Genomic DNA, 19,780 nt, shown 5'->3' with positions numbered 1-19,780 from the left:
CATGTGAGAATGAAGACACGCATGTCCTCAATGGTCTGGTGAGCCGAGGGGACAGTGGTACAAAGAACGAGCCTGTGGTTTACGCACGGTCCATTTACTGCCTCAACTACATCAAGTAAACATGAGAGCTGCTAAGCTGCTGACCGAGAAGAAAGACTTTACCACAGAACAAAAGTGCTCTTTGAGGGAGGGTGCAGCCGATACCACTTATTAAATATTTACTGCTCATGACACTGAAAAAACAATATAGAAACGACTATGAATCATGACACCAATATTTATTACTTAAGAGCTTTCTATAAAACATCAGCTTTATAGGATCACAATGATATAGTATCAGAACATCATATTGCTGCTGATATGTTCATTATCTTTAACTGCTCTCGTTATTACTTCAATATAGAGGTAGGTAAATTCCTTGATCATAGTTTACCGGGACAGATCCAGACAGAAGAACTATGTTTGAAATGTTCCTAAGGTTATTTAATGAGAGCAAAAACCCAATAAACATGGACAAATGTGATGAACACACATCATCAGTAAGCCATTTTAGTCTTTGCCCCCATTTCTGTTTACATCCCAGGGGTCCTTAATCCAAAACATGGTAAGAGGCTGCATGTTCAGTCCATTTAAATCAATGCAGGGGTTCAACATGGGGTAAAGAGGCTCAGTGCACTGCACACAGAAAGAGTGAATCAGGGTCATTGCATCAGCGTCGTAGAATGACAGCTCCCCCTTCTGGAGATTTGCCAGTATGCCCAGCTTTCTGATTCTCTTTCCCACCGACAGCAGCTTCTCCTGGGTGTCATGGCAGGCCAGGTACTTCCCGTCCCCATGGTAGATGCACCAGGATGTGTTGTTTACGCCTAGGCTGGAGGAACTGTAATTTGGAGCATCTTTTTTATCGACTGGCTCTGTGGTCAAACCCATTAGCCAGTAAGGTTTCTCCTGAACAATGACCTCCCAGTAGTGCTGACCAGTAGTGAAACTTTCCTGAGCAAGGACACTGCAATGGGAGTCATATGGCTGAGGGCTCTGCGCTTCACTGACAGACGGCCTTCTCCAGTACACTTGTTTCCTATCCTGGGATATTTCCAGTTTCGGATGGGCTGACTTGGAGTCCAGAGCAGGAGAACTTAGATCTGTAAATAAAAAAATATACTGTCGGTACACAACTAGTGGAGGTTGATTTTAGACTGCATAATATTAGATGCTTTCATTACATGACCACATCCTGGGAAAGTGTTGGGACAGAGCCACTGAGAGGTCATCCACCAGCCTCTCTACTGTTCTCAGCTTTTCAAGGTCACACAGATCTTTGTCTACTTCCTGGATTGGTGCTAAATCGAAAGGGTCACTAGAAAAAAGAACAGAAAACCATGAGAAGGAAATAAATGGAATGTGGTAATTACAAACAGAGTGACCGTTTACTCACCAACGATTCTGTGCAGTGATTTGCTGTTGAAAAAAGAAACAGATCATTTGGGCTTGCACATATCGCGATAGCAGAACACATTTGTACACATAGACGGATTATGAGGCAATGGGTTCCTGTGCATCTATTTGTATTGTTTTTGTGTCTCTTTATGGTCTTTTTAAAACTGTTATTGGTTGTGTTACATCTTCTTTTGCTTCTCTTTTTGATCATTTTGTGTCTCTCTGTATATGTTTTATGATTCAACGTGGTGTTATTGTGTCTGTATTTGGTTGTATTATGTCTCTTTTGTTTTTTTTCCACATCCTTTAGTAGTCATTTTGTGTCTCTTCTGTGGACTGATATGTCTCTTTCTGATTGTTTTGCATCTCTTTGAGGTTGTGCAACATCTCTTTTTGGTAATGTATTGTGTCTGTCTTTAGTTGCAATGCATGTATTGGTAGATGTACTTCTCTTGTTGGACTTATTTGGTTTCTTAATTTGACGTTTTTTGACTCCTTCACAGGTCATCTTGCTTCCCTGTGGCAATGGAATACCCCTTTGTGAGATCGCAATAAAAAATGTTGGGTCTGGCCTAGGGATCCCCTAACCAGCTGAGACCCTGCACATGCCCAGGAAGCCTGTTCATTAATCCGTCTATGTTCGTACAAGACATTTACCTGTAGGAATCGCAGCTCATTTGTTTCTCGGAGAAGTGATTTGCTGGAGGCCCTCAGGCTGTCTATCTCTTTGATCTGAGCCTCCATGCTGCCTCTCTGGGCCTCCAGCCACTCTGTCGTGTACGTCTCCTCTGCGTCTATAATCTGCATCATAAGACGCTCATCCCCGTCCAGCACAACACGGATCCTGCTGTACTTGTCTGAGATTCTCTCTCTGAAATCTGCAGCAGACTTCTAAGAAATACAAAACAAAAAAACCACATTATTTAAGAAATGGTTCCAAATATAAACGGAATACACTTAGAAAACGAAAACGTTAACTTTTATCGGATGTATTATGTTTACAAATTTTACATCACTGCATTAGGTTAGTTGAAAGAAATAATATTAAGATGTTTTTACATTTTATTTAAACGTAATATTATTGCTTTCAACTAACCTAATTATGGGAAATCTATTGACATAATACATTTAATTAAAGTAAACTTTTCAGTTTTTTCAGTGTAGAAGAGGGTATTCTTTGGAGGACTGTACCAGTGTTTGAGTATACAATGACTCCAAGTCCTTAATGGCATGTTCTGCTTCATTTCTCCTCTTCAGCAGTTTGTTCATGGTGGCCTCTAATATGCTCTGTAGACAGAAATACAGCAGGCCTATAGAACATAAATAATCCTGAAAATACCAAATGAATAAAACTTAGCATGATGACAAATCGCTATCTGTACTCACCTTGAAATCTGCGCAGGCTTCTTGGAGTTGTACTGCTTTGTGGTTCTTGTGCATGCCAACCAGGAGACACAGGCAGCACACAGGGACCCTCTCCTCCATGCAGAACAGCTTGAGCTCATCACGGTGCTCCCTGCACTTCAGAGACAGCGGATCATCCGTCACCTCCACCACTGTGTGCTCCCTCAGAGCAGTTCTCTGCTGGTGAAGCAGGGCGTGGGCCTGGCATAGTGAGGCATCGCAGGTCAGACAGGTCTTTATGGCCACCGATGGCGTCTCTATGCAGTGATCACAGTGGATAGTCGAAGATGACGTAGTTGCCCTGCTTTGAGTAGTTGTCCTTTGCTCTGCTGTTGACGGCCGGTTAGTGGCGAGGTCCTTTACTTTGGTCTGAAGGCTGGTGTTGACCTCCAGAGTGAGGTTAGAGGGAAGGAATATCTGACACTCTGGACAGAAGAAAGGAGCCTTGTCAGACCCCTCTGTTCCCCAGACAGCTCGGATACAGGTGAGACAGAAGTCATGTCCACATGGCAGCGTTACAGGATCTGTAAAGAAGTCCTGGCAGACGGGACACTTTAAAGTTTCCTCAACAGGGTCCATGTTGTAGCTCTGCAAGCAGCTGTTACGGCTTCTCAGTGTGCACTCCTGGCCTCTCTGCTCATGAATGTTTCACAGGACTCTCTTGGCATGCACTCATTCACTCACATGCCTCAGTGTCAGGTTACTAAAAATGAGATGACATCTTTCACTCGCTGATTTAAGCCATCAACGCTCAGGATTCCCCACACAATTGAATGGTGGACTAAGGGAATTCAATTACAAAATATTTGTTATAATGCAATACCATTTAAATGTAATCAAACAAATTAATTAATCTAGTCAGATCTGACTTTGAGTAACTTACATTTACACTATAATCTGAACTCAATGTCCACTTTCTAGAATTTTTCAGGAGATTTTTCAACAGCATCTGAAGGTCTTCAGTTTTTACTGGTTTTTACTGGAGTGTCATGGCGTGAATCTTGATTTGAGATTATTTTGTACAAAATGTGCCAATATTAATGTTCAGTAATAATTAAAGCAGTTGTAAAGTTAAACAGATTAACACTACTTATATGATATGCTTTTTTACATAATTAAAACATGTTTACTTAAAATATGTTAATTTCATTAAAATAAATCTCCTTCATTCAATTTCAGAGGTGCAATTATGTTTAAGGTTTAACTGAATCAATATTTTCATTGTAAAACATGGTCCGTCAAAAACATAATTTAACAGTTTGTAGATGTACATTTGTATATATTTACACTAATTGGTTGTGTGTCTTAACTTCGAAAAAACTTCAACTATTTATCAAATACTTAGGCCCATTCCCAAACCGCCCCCTACACCTTACCCCTACACCCTACTCCTCCGTTTGCGCGTTCACGCGGAGGGTCCGCCATATTGAGGGCTGTTCCAAACCAACGAGTGTGGAGCGGTGTGGAGGGGGAGTGGGCTATCAAGCCCTCAAACAGCGAGGCCCTTTCTCAATCGCGAGGAAACTGGCTTCCAAACCAATATTTCAAGGATACTACGTCATCGAGTGCCGCCGAAGGACTGTTCCAATCTCCAGCATACTTGGAATTCCACCGAGGCCGCGTCCTTCGTTTGGGGCTAATTTCGAGGCTGCACATGGGTAGACTTCGCGTCCTTCAAATCCCCACAATGCTTTGCGCACGGACCAATTTCCCCAAATCTGTGGCGGAAAATGTAAGGCGGGACCTCTCATATGACGCACACCTGCACACTTGCTAGCCTGTTCCACTCTTCGTTTTCTGAATGCCAGGAAGGATTCTTGCCTAGCTTCTGGAGGATGTGACTCGGAAGACATGTGCTACCAAGCAAGCATCCTCGCGATTGAGAAACGGCCCGACTCCAGCGGTGCTGACTTGAGACCGGTCTCTACCCTACCTGACCGGAGTCACGCTGTGTGTGTCCGTCAGGAACAGGTCAGGAAACACGCTGTTTACAAGTAGTTCTAGCAAACATCCATTGATAAACTGCAATGTTAACAACCTCATGATAACCTCATATGTTTTTAACTTAGGATCATGTTTAGTCTAGAACAAGGTAAATGTGTGTATTTTATTATAAAGTTGTGTATATTTACAGACTGTTGCAAAAACTAAGAAGCTTATAAACATAAGGTTTAAAACTAAAAGAACACAATTAAAGATGTTTGGAGTTATTAATTTACTTTTTTTGTCATTTTGTTGTTGTTGAAGAAGCCGACTCCGAGCTGTCCGACTTCAGGAGAGCTTTTTGAGACCTCCCCCGGCTGCAATCGGCTATTCTCGTCTACTTTCGAGGCGAGCCGCAGATCGGTTGCGTTCGGATAGTTTAAAAATCAGCTCCTAAATTCTAACCCTATCTCCTATTCCTTGACCTCTGAGTGAAACGTCACGGGGTTAAGGGATAGTGGATAGGAGAATTCAAAAGGATTTAGGAGAAGAGACTGCGGTACTTTAGAGAATCCGAATGCAATTTCACTATCCGACGTGTTTATGAGGTGCCAGCGGACGTCATTTTGTGCGTCTGCTGCTGTGGGGAAACTATGGAAACTACAGTTTTCTATACAGCGGACTACAACATGGATGTATAATAAGAACGACGGACTCATCTAGAGACTGCACCGTGCTCTGATGCTGTTGCTTTATGCTTTATGAACAACAGAGAAACATATTCTTCATGACCAAAGTTGGAATTGAAATAAAAAAGTGAAACTTATGCTCATCACCCTCTCCCTCCAGTCCACATTAATACAAATGATCCCAATACGTATGATTGTATGAACTATGAAAAGATCTTAAAATCAATACAAATGTATTTATTATAAACGTTAGTCTTTAACACCTATATCACCATTCAAAGATCTTTTAAAAGTTGAACAAACCCCACACAGCTCAGTGAATAATTCAATTGTTGACTTTATTTGATCATTTCAGTAAAAACTAACGTTCATATTTCTCTTTTTGATTATAATACTGATGAACGTTAAAAAAAAAAAAAGCACTTGGGCAACTTAGCACATACGTTTTAAAATGCTTAATAAGCACCGTAACTTTCATGATATAATTTCTCCGTCATAATCGTTTGTGTCCGTGAACGGCCGACTGTTGTGTGACGTCAAATGCTGCGGCTGCAAGGCATTGTGGGGCAGCATTTTCTCTTCTCCTTTTTGGTTAGGGAGGTCCAGTGGTTCCTAAGCTAAAGGAGGTTATAAAGGAAGTTTGAAACCTCCTTTCCTATCGTTCTAGAGAATTCGAACGGCACTTATCATGGCTGCCACTGAGGGACTTCCGGGTCATTTCACTCGGTTAGGAAGGTTCCTAAGCTAAATGGACTATTCGACTGCAGCCAAACAAGCCTGTTATACATGTTTACTCCTCCCTCCCTTGTGCTTAGAATTCCCTAAACTACGTGAGCATCCACCCATCAATAGAACAATTTATATGTACGTAAAAACTGTTTCGTAATCCCCTTCTGACTACATGAACGTAGCCAGACATTCAACGTAAAAGACGTTCGAGCATACCACAGTTACGACACATCCCAAACGATCCCAAATAACGTGGGATGTGGATGTGGCAGCTAGGCACCGGCTGACTACGTGTCTCCAGCAGTACTGCACTCATAAGTGTAGTTGTAGTTGAGTTTCTAGACTTTCTTATTTACAGGTAAGGAGTATTCTTTTTAACATGTATTAGGTCCATTTAGTCGAACATAGCAGCTGAGCTAAGCAGTGAAACAATAGCTAATGTTAGCTAACGTGAGCTAGCCACAAGTACATGTTGACAGCAGGAACTCTACACACTTAGCTACAATATGTTAGCCCTATTTACTGACCTGCAAACTTCAGCTGCTTTACACTTTAAAGTTTAAATATGTGAACAGCACATGTATTATTTAGCTTTTAGCTAATGCTTCTATGCTAACAAATCAAAATAACACCATCAACTCTCGGTCAGTGTGTCAAGTTTAACACAATGCTGATAACCTCATGGCTGGAAGATGATGCAACGCTTTCCTGTGAGACTAAAACAATTAAATAGTGAAATGTAACTTCATTGTTCAGTATTTAATATTATTTTTTTCTCATTTTAGTCTATTGTACTTTTATATATTTCTCCTCTCCTGAATTACTTAGCACATTAGTCTTGCAACATTCTGTCGCACTATTTTATTTCTATTCTGTTATTTCTTGCACTATTTTTTTATTGTTTTTAATTAGTTTGACTCTTTTATGTCTATATAATTATGTTGCATTGTTGGAACTCAATATTGTAATTGTCATCACTACACTGTAGCTACTGTGCATAACAAATAAAGCCTTTGAATCTTGAATAATGTTAAAATTAATAATGTTAGTATATTTTATGTTTAGTATGGCGAAGATGGCCAACCATTCAGCCTGTCTATTTTACATGTTTAATTGTACCGTTATTTTACCAGGATAGGTCTAATTTATATTACACATCTCTTTTCAAAGAGATTTCTGGTCCAACATAGGCAGCAGCACAGTTACAGACAACTTACAACAGTCACTATCATATCCAACAGCTGCTTATCTCAGATGGGGTTATCACAAGGTTACAGTAACCTGACACTGTTTTGTGTTTACAGCTGTCCTCAAGTTTAGGTGCCATGTTTGCCAAACTGGCCTTGGGCTCTCGCCTGCCATCCACAATCCGGCGGTCAAATGTCTATCCAGCTTCCATCAGAGCATATTCCCAGATTAAATGTAAGTTACCAGCCTACTTATTTGTCATACTGGACCTGCACACGATTCTCATTGTCTCTTTGATCTGCTTGCTATAATATGCTCTTTGGTGCATGATGATGTGTAGTAAAACATGACTTTGTTATGCTCTTCAGTCCCACGTCCCCATGGGCAGTCTTTTGTCCACCGCAGCGAGTTAAAGCAGGCCAAACGTATTGTAGTGAAGCTGGGGAGTGCTGTGGTGACACGCGACGAGTGTGGTCTGGCTCTGGGACGCCTGGCCTCAATAGTAGAGCAGGTAACGCCACTTTTCTATTGTTGATACAATTATTTGGGGCTCTACTAAGAATACAAAAAATAAGAATTGATATAAGCTGTGAAAGCAGAATGTTATAGCATTTTTGTGTCTCGTCAGGTGGCCATGCTGCAGAATCAAGGCAGGGAGATGATGATTGTCACCAGTGGTGCTGTGGCGTTTGGGAAGCAGAGACTGAGGCATGAGATCCTGCTGTCTCAGAGCGTCAGACAAGCCTTGCATTCTGGACAGAACCAACTCAAAGAAATGGTGAATAATAATCCTAATATAAACATTTGTTAAATTGTATTATCAGTCTTGGTAACTTCAGTGAAATCTCGGTTTTTCAGACGGTTCCAGTTCTTGAAGCAAGGGCGTGTGCAGCTGCTGGACAGAGCGGTCTGATGGCATTGTATGAAGCTATGTTCACCCAGTACAGCACCTGCACTGCACAAGTATGTACTCCAATTTTCTCACAAATGCTGACACAGTTTGAAATGTCATTAATGTCTTTGAATCTCTGTCCATGTCTGTAGATTCTGGTTACCAATCTGGATTTCCATGATGAGCAGAAGCGTCGCAACCTGAACAGCACGCTCCACGAACTGCTGCGGATGAACATAGTTCCTATCATCAACACCAACGATGCTGTCGTTCCTCCCCCTGTTCCCAACAGTGACCTGCAGGGGGGAAATGTGGGTATTGTGTGTTGGGCATGCTGGGAATGATGAATGTGGTCCAGCATTGTGATGGTGGATTGCTTAAATCATGCGTAAATGAAAGACATATGTTTCTCATCACTTACATTTCAACCCACACTAACGCATTACTTATTGGACACATGGTTTTCATTTTAAAGGCTGCTTTAAATGTTGGGCACTCATTCAAAGTGTGGTGGTCTTTTGTTCTGCTTTTGTATGGTGCACACACCTTGCTTGTGTTTTTTAGAAAGAGGTGTTGTTTGCTTTGCAACTGATTGGGACTAGGATCCTTTTTGTTGCATGGTAGCAACTGATAAACTCTTGTTCTACAGTATGATGTTAGGTAATATGTTTTTCTTTTTGAGGTTTAATGACATTTCTGTTTGTATTTCAGGTAATAAGCATCAAAGATAATGACAGCTTGGCTGCACGACTGTCTGTTGAAATGAAAGCCGACCTGCTCATTGCCCTCTCTGATGTTGAAGGTACAAAAATCACCACTTAGTTCGTGAATCATAATGATTAACTTTACTTAACTTTGCTTATGTCTTATGTGACTATGAGAAAAGAAGGTCGTATCAAGGTTTTCTTAGCTTTCTTTTGGGACTTGATAACAGAAACTGGAAGACATTTGCCAGGTAGAGGGGGGCAAAAGAAAGATGCTAATGAGATAATGTACTTAATAGGAAATGCAGAATACATGTTTTTCAGCCTCTTCTTTACTTGAGGCTAAAAGTTAGGATAGCTCAGCATCAGGTACCCTGATTTTGTTTTTTGTGGGTTCCCAAAACAACACAGAAGAGTAATGCTAAATCACAGGAGTACTTTGAATAGTTAATCAGGAATCAAAATATTCATAGGTTTATCAAAAATAATATAAATGTTTTGTTCACTGTCTTGATTCTTTTAATAAAATGTTATCAATATAAAGGATTAAACAAGAACAAATCTGTCCCACAGGCTTATACGACAGACCTCCAGGAACAGATGATGCCAAGCTCATTGATATATTCTATCCTGGAGATCAGCAGTCCATCACCTACGGCACTAAGTCCAGAGTCGGCATTGGCGGCATGGAAGCCAAGGTCAGCATGACGATCAATATTGTATCTCAAAGTTTTGACATGAATAAGTTGGTTAAATTATGAAAAATGTGCATTATACTCAATCATGTCCTCTGAACAGGTGAAAGCAGCCCTCTGGGCTCTTCAGGGCGGGACGTCTGTTGTCATCGCTAACGGCACAAATCCTAAAGTCACAGGCCACGTCATCACAGACATCGTGGACGGGAAGAAAGTTGGCACCTTCTTCTCTGAAGTGAAACCTGCAGGTATGGCGTAACATCATCTGGGAAGAATATTTTGCCTACTTGTTGTGTTTGTGTTTTTATATTTCATGAGTTTTATTGACACCAACAGGTCCAACTGTGGAGCAGCAGACTGAGATGGCCCGGCACGCAGGCAGGACTCTGGCCTCACTGGAACCTGAGAAGGTGAGTTCTCTGCCCCCTCAGTGTGGTTTGGACTAAATTATTTCATATGAACACCATGATCTCCTAGAGTCCACTCAATTATTTTAAGGTTCGATTGCAGTATACATATATATGTGGGTTTTCTTTTTATTTCTTTAGCATGAAATATTAAGGAATCCAAACATTTATGAGGATTATTTTAAGGTTACACTTCCTGAACAAAATGTATATTATACCTCCAATGTGTTATTCCTAAATTAATTTTGACATGAATACAATAGGGAGAGACAATCTCTTGGTCAGCACAAACAATTAACATGAAAACTGGGGGGAAAAAGTGAATCATTTTCAAAACAGGAAGCAAAGGGTTGCCAAACTCATTAATTGTTTTCAAATACTGGTTGTAGCTTTAAATACTCTTGATTGGGGTATTTGTTAATCCTATCGAGGTGTTTGTTTTTCCAGAGAGGAGAAATCATCTGCCATCTTGCTGATATGCTTACGGAGAAGAAAGAGGAGATTCTCAGTGCCAACAGGAGGGACATGGAGTTAGCAACAACATCAGGTACGGAGGGCGTTGAGAAGACCCATTGTCCACCTTAATCTACAGCTGCATGCTATGCTCTCCCTTAAATGCAGTGACTCCGTACCACTTCCACATGTGCCAGTGTGCATTAGCTTTGTTATCTGTGAAGGGCTTAAGATTGCATGATACTTATATTTCTATCATTTTGAGTCATTGATTGCATTGATTGTGTTGTAGTGAGTAGGGAATGTACTCCCTAAATGTAGTTTTCACTCCTTTTTTTGATGCCTCAGCTTGCCAAAAGCATACAGTATTTTATGTACAGATCTTTAGACTTTTGCATTATCAGAGTTTTTATTCATTTATTAAAAAAAATCGTGCAGGTCGTCTCTCCCAGCCAATGATCGACCGCCTGAGTCTGTCAACCTCTAAGCTGAACAGCCTTGCCATCGGCCTCCGTCAGCTCGCAGTGTCCTCACAGGACAGCGTGGGTCGGGTGCTGAGGAGGACCAGGGTGGCCAACAACCTGGAGCTGGAGCAGATCACTGTCCCTATCGGTGTCCTGCTGGTCATCTTTGAGTCGCGTCCAGATTGTCTCCCACAGGTCAGTAAAGCCCACCGCTCAGCATGTAGAGCTACACCGTTAGCTGCTGGTTTTGGAGACATTGCACATCTTTGCCATTGATTGTAAAACTCACATATTTATGTTATTGTGTTCCAGGTGTCTGCTCTGGCTATTGCCAGTGGAAATGCTTTGCTGCTGAAGGGGGGTAAAGAAGCTTCTCACACCAATAAAATTCTTCATCAACTCACTCAGGAAGCACTTTCCATTCATGGAGTCACAGATGCCGTTCAACTGGTAAATAATAATAATAACTATAAACGTTTTTATATAGCACCTTTCATGCAAGATGCAGCCCAAAGTTGATCATTGAGTTATGACTACACATAGTGAGTTTGTAAATAATAACATTCTGTGACATTCACCCTGACGTATAGGTGAGCACACGTGAAGAGGTGGAGGATCTGTGCAGACTGGACAAGTTGATCGACCTGATCATTCCGAGGGGCTCGTCGGAGCTCGTCCGGAGCATCCAAAGGGCGGCTAAGGGTATTCCTGTGCTGGGCCACAGCGAGGGTGTCTGTCACGTCTACATCGACAACGATGCCAGCATAGACAAAGCTATAGAGATTGGTACGTGGTACTTTATGGTCCTACTGTGATAGTAGAACAAATGTTGTTTACATTTCTGCTATGGTTTGGTTTCAAAGTTGTAGAAATGGAATACAAAATATATTTTTCCTATTTGAGCAGTTGTAATTCTATTTTTTAGATGTTTCCAAAGGGTTATTAACTGCTAAATTAATATAAGATGACTAACTTATTTCTCATTCCAGTCAGAGACTCCAAATGTGACTACCCTGCAGCCTGCAATGCCATGGAGACTCTCCTTATCCACAAGGATTTACTGCGCACTCCTATGTTTGACCAGATGATTGACATGCTGAGAACACAACATGTAAGAAACAAACACACAGAAACTCAAACTTACTAAGTATTACGCATCACAATTGAAGGGTATGTGTTTTTACATTTTAAATGAATCTCCAGCAACTGTCTCGAGTGCTAGGCGTTTGTTTCAGTACAGTGAATCGTTTTTTTGGACTCATTTATTTACTTATTATGTTGATAAATCTTTCCTTTCTTTCAGGTGAAGATCCATGCCGGCCCTCGGTTTGCGTCGTATTTAACTTTCAGCCCATCCGAGGTGAAGTCCCTGAGGACAGAGTATGGGGACCTGGAGTGCTGCATTGAGGTGGTAGACAGCATGTCGGATGCTGTGGATCACATCCACAAATACGGCAGCTCCCACACGGATGTCATTGTTACAGAAAATGAAGAGACGGCTGAACAGTTTCTGCAGCAGGTGGACAGCGCCTGTGTGTTCTGGAACACCAGCACTCGCTTTGCCGATGGCTACCGCTTTGGCCTAGGTAAGTACCTTGCCAGGCATGACGACATACATCCTTGGAACTAACTTATAACTGTCTTGAAGATAGGTCAGGAGAGTTCATTCTACTTTTCTTCTCTTGCAGGAGCTGAGGTTGGTATCAGTACAGCCCGGATACATGCCAGAGGTCCAGTAGGTCTGGAGGGGCTTCTGACCTCCAAATGGGTCCTTCGAGGGGAAGGGCACACTGTGGCTGACTTTTCTGAACAAGGCAGTATGAAATACCTTCATGAAAACATCCCTGTCTCCCAGGGGAACTTTATCGCCCGACCAAAGAGCCATCAACAGGAGTAACTGATTTCTACGCAGAGTTTATTTAAAGGTTTGTGTTTGCCAGTAAGACTTCAACTTTTTACCCGCTGCTTCATCATCATCAACATCATCATCATCCACTATGCCGCAGCAGAAAACTTGCATGCAGAATAGAGGATACTTTACCTGGACGACCTGTTCATAAACTTGTGGATCAATTTATATTTAAAACTCCCTGATATCTCCTGAGACAAAGAGTGTAACGATACAAATAAACTTATTCCATTTTCTGTGACAACATTTTCACATGACAAAATGTGTGCAAACGCAACGCTGTTTCGTCTTCAAGGTCCTTTTATAGTAGCATTGGCCTGGCCGGGATTTTGTGAATTATTTTTCTATGTAAAAACTTTTTTGTAATTTACTGTATGTGTTTTTTCTGCTGGATGTTGGTTATGATTGATTTTTTTTCCTGTCCTTTTTCCTCCCACAAATGATTTAATAAACAATCTGTACAGTTCTCTACTCGTGATTTCTGGTTTTGCATCATATTGTCTCTTTAAAAAAATGCATTCAGTATTCATTCATTTGACTTATTAACCAATTGAATTGAGAACTTTAGTATTTAGTCATTCTAACATTTAAATGCTTAACAGATTAATAATTTAAGCCAAAACAATATTTGCACCGAGGCCAATCACAACCTTGTTACGCCACTGTACACAGAGATGCTGTATGAGAAACCAATGTGAGTTTGGAAAATTGCACAATATAAATCTATTCTAGTATACCTCAACAATGGAATTATGATCAGTAGAAATGGCCATGACATGGGACCTTTAAGATTTATTATTATTTTAGCTCACACCTCTCGTGAACGCAGCACATGTGACGTAGAGGGAGTGGGCGTGGTCGAACTGCAGTACTTGCCCAGACTGAACACCGGGTAAACCCAGCTGTCATTTGACTCTATGCTAAAAATGGCAGGAAACAGTTCTTATACTATAGTTGAATATTTCGGCGGGGATTCGGGTTACCGGTGTGGTTACTGTAAGAATGATGAAGGAAACTTTTCTCATGGTGAGTGTCTTAATCCAGTAGGAAACAGTCGCTTCACTGAACTGACTCATGCTAACCACCTAGCCCCGTCTACTTGCTGGGTTTGGTAGAGTGCTAGCTAATGTTGGCTCTTTAAATATTAAATGTCACTTAATTTGAGTAATTTATGTTAGGTGTGCTTACCTACACTTAACATGTAACAGAGTGCAAATAAACTAGTGCTCAACTAACGTAATTGGTTAGTGTCAGGTTGTTTGCCTTACTTACGCTACCTGGGTTTTTAGCAATTAGCATCCAATTGCCCAACGCTATTCTTAGGAAAACACAAGACTGCTGAAAAACATATGTAAGTAAGGTTATGCTGGTATTGGGGAACTACTTTTGGCTATAATGTTTACTCAAGACTAACGCTGTAACATTAGCTGCTTCAGAAGACTTGGGTACATTTCCACTACCATCATGCTAGCTAACAACTCATAGCAGGAGGAAGATGCCCTCACAAGCGAAAGTGCAGCTGTCTCGATTTCATATAGTCTGTTATTGTATTGGCACTGAGTGTAGGGTTCTCTAAATGTTTGCTAAAAAGACTGGCGTAAAATCTATCATGTATTTATATGTTTTGGCGTGGAGAGGTCTGTGATTTTATTTGACGTTTAACGATGTGTGAAGTGCTGCAATAGCACACACATGAGAGCTAACATGAGACAGAGATTTCACAACATGCTGAATCAGAGTGTTTACCAAGTACTCCTTGGAATCTCAACAAACTGCTTTTACTGTCACTGTGGCATCTGGGGTCAAAGCCTATTGCTACTGCAAGAAATGATTCTTGTAGTTAAAGTAAATGCTGGAAAAAGGATATGAGAAACAAATACTCTATCCAGCTGCAGTGGAAAATCAAATTGTGGGTCTGGGCTTACTTCCAATTTAACCCTGAAATAGTTTGTTAAAAGTAAAAATACAGGGCATGCCACTTTAAATACTTAATCATATTTAAAACAACACAACTAGTTGTCAATGCAACTGTTTGTCATTACAAAAAGCAATATTGTCACAACCACATAAAGTACAATTTACAGAAAAACACTAGTAAAATAACTGAGAAAGCTAGACTATATTTTCAAGTGATGAACCAGGAGGGAGCCTGCTGGATAACTGGATTACTTAATGAGAAGCAGGGCAAGCTTTGTATAAAAGGTTAACTCCGGGTAGAGTTTCAGTAGCCCTCAAGTATCATTCAGCGCCAGAAACATTCCTTCCAGGAATCTGTTCACACGGAGGGTGACACGGATCAGTCATGTGTTGTAAAGGTTTTTAAACTCTCTGACAAGACAACTGAGCTGCCAGAAAACTAAAAATATGCATGCTGCGAGAGGCTTCCATTTAAAGGGAAACCAAGGTCAATGTAATGTATTAGTGACATTTCTGAGTTGTGTAAGATGGATGTGACAGCATGCTTTAATTTAGTGTCTAGAGAGGGTGAGAGGTCGACTAGGTTGAGGGTTCAGGCAGTTCCTAATGCTGTCAATGAAAGATTGGGCTCAGAGCCAGCAGACGAGAGCTGTCTAATCTAAGATAAGAGTGGTAATCTGGATATGCTGCATCGTGTGGGCAAGGCAGATTCTGGAGAGGAAGGTAGACTGTACTCCCAGTGGGATTCTAATAAGTAACAGTGTTAAAAGGTTGTGTGTTCCTCCATGTGCTGATACAGGTTCAATCAGTACACCAGACCTTCAGCTATCAGATGTACACAAGATGTCAAGCTTGTCAAGTTGGTTATTTTCAGACTGCAGAAAATTAAAAAAACACTTAATTTTGTCATGTTATAATCACCCCTTAGTGCTGATTTACCGGGGAAGACTTATGAAACAGTATAGGTCAACAGTGATTATCAGATCAGTGTTTTTGCTGTACTTTAAACCTTTCCAAGCAGGTGGTAAGCGAGAGGTTTCCCTCTATTTGATTGGCTTGCTGATGTTATCAACAGTGTTGTTACATGCAAAGCAACATCTGCCCTCCTCTGTGTGAGTGTCTGTCAGGCCTCAGGGAAGGCTGAACAAATGGATTAGATGAGAGCGACAGAGAGACACTCCCATAGTGCCATGATGTTGGCAGATATTGCACTTACAGAAAAACTGACATTACAGGTTTACCTCTGGAAATATCTTTTCCATAGTAATCCGGCTTTAATTAGCCCTGCCCTGTTATTCATTTGCTCTTAAAGGTTGTTATTGATGTGCAATGTTTCCCATATACATTATTTATACTCAATTAAAAGCATCCTTAATATAAAAAACCACTGAACAGAATACTAAAAAAAGTATTTAATAATCAGATTGATTCATATGATAATTTGACATCTCTGAGATTATGATAATTTGGAGTCGTAGAATAGAGGTTATAGGGCAGAAACCCCGTCAGAAATTATGTTCTGAATGAATTGTGAGGCCTTATACAGTATGTGTGGTATTGAAAGATCTCCCCAACAATCCTAAATGATGGATATATGCTGCACATTTTTTGGGATGTTTTCCCTGAAAAATGCTGCTCTGTCTTCATCGTTCAAGGCAAGGCAAGTTTATTTATATAGCACATTTCAACACAAGACAATTCAAACTGCTTAAAAAAAATGAAAGACATTAAGAAACATATTATGAAATGACATTTAAAAACACTCATTTAAAAGCAAAGATAATAAAATATGAATAACACAGGTACATGAATAAAAGTTACAATGCAGTGTGAGATATGAATTGTTCAATTAAAAGCAGCGACAAAAAGAAAAGTCTTCAGCCTGGATTTAAAAGTAGTCAGAGTTGCAGCGGACCTGCAGGTTTCTGGTAGTTTGTTCCAGATATTTGGAGCATAATAACTGAACTTCTCCATGTTTAGTTCTGACTCTGGGGACAGAAAGCTGACCAGTCCCTGAGAGATCTGGATGGTTCATAATTTAGCAGGAGGTCAGAAATGTATTTTGAGCCTAAACCATTCAATGCTTTATAAACCAGCAGCAGTTCAAGTGTAACCGTTTCCATTTTAAAGTGGTTTAAACCTTCCACATATGATAATATTTGATCACTTCCAGTCAATTTCTAAGAATAACTGTCCGGTTGGATTCCCCTAATCTTTTTCCATTTAACATGATAGTGAAAAACTATCTCTGGACAAATTGAATATGTGATAACAATATTTGTTTAAGTCATTTTAATGGCATGTGAAAAAAACCACTCTATTGAAGACCAATCTTGACCTACTCTGATTATCAGATATGTTATTTATTAAGATGATAATGTCCGGATCTTTAAACTATGTAAAAGATGTTGCTCTACCCCTAAAGTAAATCTGTAGTCTTCTTCAGTCATTGCTTCCTTGTTGTAGTGTGTCTCTGTGGACTGGACATTGCAATCTCGGTTCTGTGTTGTGTGAAGTGTTTACAGTGAATTCCCTCAACTGCTCTAGATGTGAACTGATATCTCTCTTGTCTTCAAGACTTTGTGTTTGGTGTGTGCGTCACACTGTATATAGTTGCAGAGGATGAGGTCAGGAGGTCAAACGGGGAGCTCACAGCTCAGCTCTGGGAAGCAGGACCCAAGCTGCTGTGGACACAGATAATATTGTATGTTACCATTAGGGACTGTGGGAATGTACTTTAGGGGACACTGTGATTTGAGCTAAAACAAAAATGTGGACCTCCCAAAAGACTTTATGAGCTGCTTCTGAATAAAGCACTCTTTACTTGTTTACATGCTTCCTCATTCAGGTTTAAAAAAATAAATTCTTTAACTCTTTAATGCTGTAATTGAGCTTTATTTTATTGAGCCAAGCTAATTATGATTCACTTCATGAATGAAACAGCATGCTCTTATGCTGACGTTTCATTTCAAAACTAGTGTGGAATCATGAAATGTTTGAAATGTTTGAAAGTTCTGATGTCCCTTTTGTATTCTCCAGGGATGTGGTCTCACACCATGACTGTACAAGACTACCAAGACCTGATAGACCGAGGGTGGAGAAGGTGGGAAGCTGTTTTTACTTTCAGGCAATCCTGCCCAGGGTGTTACGGACCTTTTTCATTTTCTGATTAATATTGTTGAAGAAATACATTTTGGGGATAATTCAAATGTGTGATTGTCTGTTTCAATAATGGTTTTCCATTATTTTATTTTCAGAAGTGGGAAATATGTCTATAAGCCCACATTGAACAAGACATGCTGTCCACAGTACACCATCAGGTAACTTCCATCCTGAAGGTTCACTTTAGAACTGACACAGGCAGATATACATGGAACACATAAGAATGAGCCACGGTTAGGGATGCAACATATGGAATATTTCTCGCTAATACTGATAATAACTCATTCTTACTTGAATCCCCTGGACGATACTAAAAAGATGAGAGAAAATATCATAATTTTTGTATCGAAAAAGGGGTCATCATAACCATAGACTGTGTAGGTCTTAACCTTTCATTTAAGCACACCTCAGGGAAACAAAGGCGAGTGGGCAAATATTGCTGATTGTGTGATTTCAGACCTGACCAATTAACCATTTTAACAGACATCAGTATTGTTAAAACAGCTAAAGTAAACCGTTGTGACTCTCAAAATGTTCATTTATTTTTGCTAGTAAAATACCAATTGCAGTCTGCCTTTTGACCAATAATTAATCAGCTAAAATGTCCTCATCACAATAGCACATGTAATACATGGACCCAATATGTATCCTACATCCCTACACTTTGTAGTTTAATATATTAATGTACCTAATACATCTTTTATAAACTAGTATATGAGCAATAACAGCTGCATTCTATGCAAATATTAATAGTTCTAAGTAAACCTTTATTTTTGTGCTCTGTCAAGATGTCATGCAACAAAATTCCAGCCCTCCAAATCCCACAAGAAAGTCCTGAAGAAGATCAGCAAATTTATTTCCAAAGGGGAAATGCCAAAAGATCAGGATAATGGTGAGAGTACATTTCTAACATTATGATATTTGAGTAGTTATCATTAATATGTGTTATCTGATAAAGTTCCCTATTGGTATACAGTACATGCATGAAAAAAGCAGTCAACACTGGACTATCGGGTTGCATAGGGGTCAGAGTGCACGGTGGGGAATACAGTAAGGGATTGGGACAGACTCAAATAGGTTTAGTTCTGTAGGACACATGATAGTCAGCAATGTTGTCCCTTGCAGGAGAGCCGATGGACGCGGTGTGTGACCAAGCGGGGCCGCGGGAGCCCAGCAAAGCCTGTCACTCAGACGTGAAGTGTGCTGCTATCAAAGACATTCAGAAGGAACTACCAGAGTGTCCCGCTATCACAGAAGGCCAGAAAGAGGTAGTGGATGCAGCACCTGCAGCACCTGCAGCACTGCTGTCTCAGAGACGTCAAGAAAAGATCGAGTGTCTGTATCTGATGAGAGGACAACAGCCACAGCTACTAAACCAGGTGAGATGGTTAACTGATATATAGCTGGTTATGCTGATCAGCAGTTGGGTTGTTCTTGATGACAAAAATAAATACAAACAAAAAAAGGACATGATCTTTAAATATAGAGCTGAAAAAACGATTTGATTGAATTAAACTTGAAAATGAGTTAGCAGTTATTCATTCAGACAATAATCAACAGATAAATCACTCAGGATAATTGTTTGTTGCAGCCCTAGATGAACTAATGAATTTGGTGAGCTTATGCTAAATGTTAGTGGGCGCATGCAGCCTTTGTCTGTTATTCTTTTGAGCTGCAGTAAGAACAACTTTCAAAACAGTCAAAGTAGCTTTACTGACAATCATCTATTCAGATGCCAAATTGCCACTTTGGTAACTGAAGCACCATTGTTGGCCAGGGTGTGTCACTGTTCACCTTGCAATAGACT

At 40.4% G+C, this 19,780-nt stretch overlaps 3 protein-coding genes across 3 annotated transcripts in view; 2 read left to right on the top strand and 1 right to left on the bottom strand.

Moving 5' to 3' along the window:
• Positions 1-277: 277 nt before the first annotated feature.
• Positions 278-5,993, bottom strand: LOC307043354 (E3 ubiquitin-protein ligase TRIM11). Its single transcript, XM_079687739.1, has 7 exons — positions 4,218-5,993; positions 2,824-3,544; positions 2,629-2,724; positions 2,095-2,328; positions 1,436-1,458; positions 1,224-1,357; positions 278-1,142 (listed from the first exon to the last, which is right to left on the bottom strand). Exons 2-7 carry the CDS (start codon positions 3,418-3,420, stop codon positions 550-552), a joined length of 1,677 nt encoding a protein of 558 aa, XP_079543865.1. The 5' UTR covers positions 3,421-3,544; positions 4,218-5,993; the 3' UTR covers positions 278-549.
• Positions 5,994-6,384: 391 nt separating this feature from the next.
• LOC307043353 (delta-1-pyrroline-5-carboxylate synthase-like) lies at positions 6,385-13,360 on the top strand. The gene is made up of 17 exons (XM_079687738.1): positions 6,385-6,540; positions 7,487-7,604; positions 7,739-7,881; positions 7,999-8,148; positions 8,229-8,333; positions 8,415-8,573; positions 8,974-9,064; positions 9,540-9,664; positions 9,765-9,909; positions 9,998-10,071; positions 10,516-10,615; positions 10,960-11,180; positions 11,298-11,435; positions 11,576-11,771; positions 11,975-12,096; positions 12,289-12,571; positions 12,674-13,360. The coding sequence occupies exons 2-17, from the start codon at positions 7,508-7,510 to the stop codon at positions 12,880-12,882; spliced, it is 2,358 nt and encodes a 785-aa protein (XP_079543864.1). The 5' UTR covers positions 6,385-6,540; positions 7,487-7,507; the 3' UTR covers positions 12,883-13,360.
• A 368-nt stretch (positions 13,361-13,728) lies between these two features.
• The window catches only part of ate1 (arginyltransferase 1), a 78,626-nt gene continuing 72,574 nt past the window's right edge, over positions 13,729-19,780 (top strand). The window contains 6 exon segments of the mRNA XM_079688997.1: positions 13,729-13,920; positions 17,851-17,914; positions 18,069-18,131; positions 18,762-18,865; positions 19,099-19,280; positions 19,283-19,352. Of these exon segments, the coding sequence (XP_079545123.1) occupies positions 13,812-13,920; positions 17,851-17,914; positions 18,069-18,131; positions 18,762-18,865; positions 19,099-19,280; positions 19,283-19,352 (592 nt within the window). The 5' untranslated portion in view covers positions 13,729-13,811.

This window comes from Notothenia rossii (assembly GCF_949606895.1).
Source record: "Notothenia rossii genome assembly, chromosome: 6".
Classification (NCBI taxonomy): domain Eukaryota; kingdom Metazoa; phylum Chordata; class Actinopteri; order Perciformes; family Nototheniidae; genus Notothenia; species Notothenia rossii.
The sequence above is the reverse complement of the archived record's forward strand: the minus strand, read 5'-3'. Positions and strand labels throughout refer to the sequence as shown.

Bases quoted from the DNA above. Each gene is read 5' to 3' on its own strand.
- LOC307043354 (XM_079687739.1), bottom strand. From the start codon at position 3,420: ATGGACCCTGTTGAGGAAACTTTAAAGTGTCCCGTCTGCCAGGACTTC. The intron at 1,459-2,094 runs GTAAATGTCTTG...TTTTTTCAACAG, and splicing joins ATGAGCTGCGATTCCTACAG to CAAATCACTGCACAGAATCG. The intron at 1,143-1,223 runs GTAATGAAAGCA...TTTTATTTACAG, and splicing joins CTTTCCCAGGATGTGGTCAT to ATCTAAGTTCTCCTGCTCTG.
- LOC307043353 (XM_079687738.1), top strand. From the start codon at position 7,508: ATGTTTGCCAAACTGGCCTTGGGCTCTCGCCTGCCATCCACAATCCGG. The intron at 9,065-9,539 runs GTACAAAAATCA...TCTGTCCCACAG, and splicing joins TGCCCTCTCTGATGTTGAAG to GCTTATACGACAGACCTCCA. The intron at 11,772-11,974 runs GTACGTGGTACT...TTCTCATTCCAG, and splicing joins AGACAAAGCTATAGAGATTG to TCAGAGACTCCAAATGTGAC.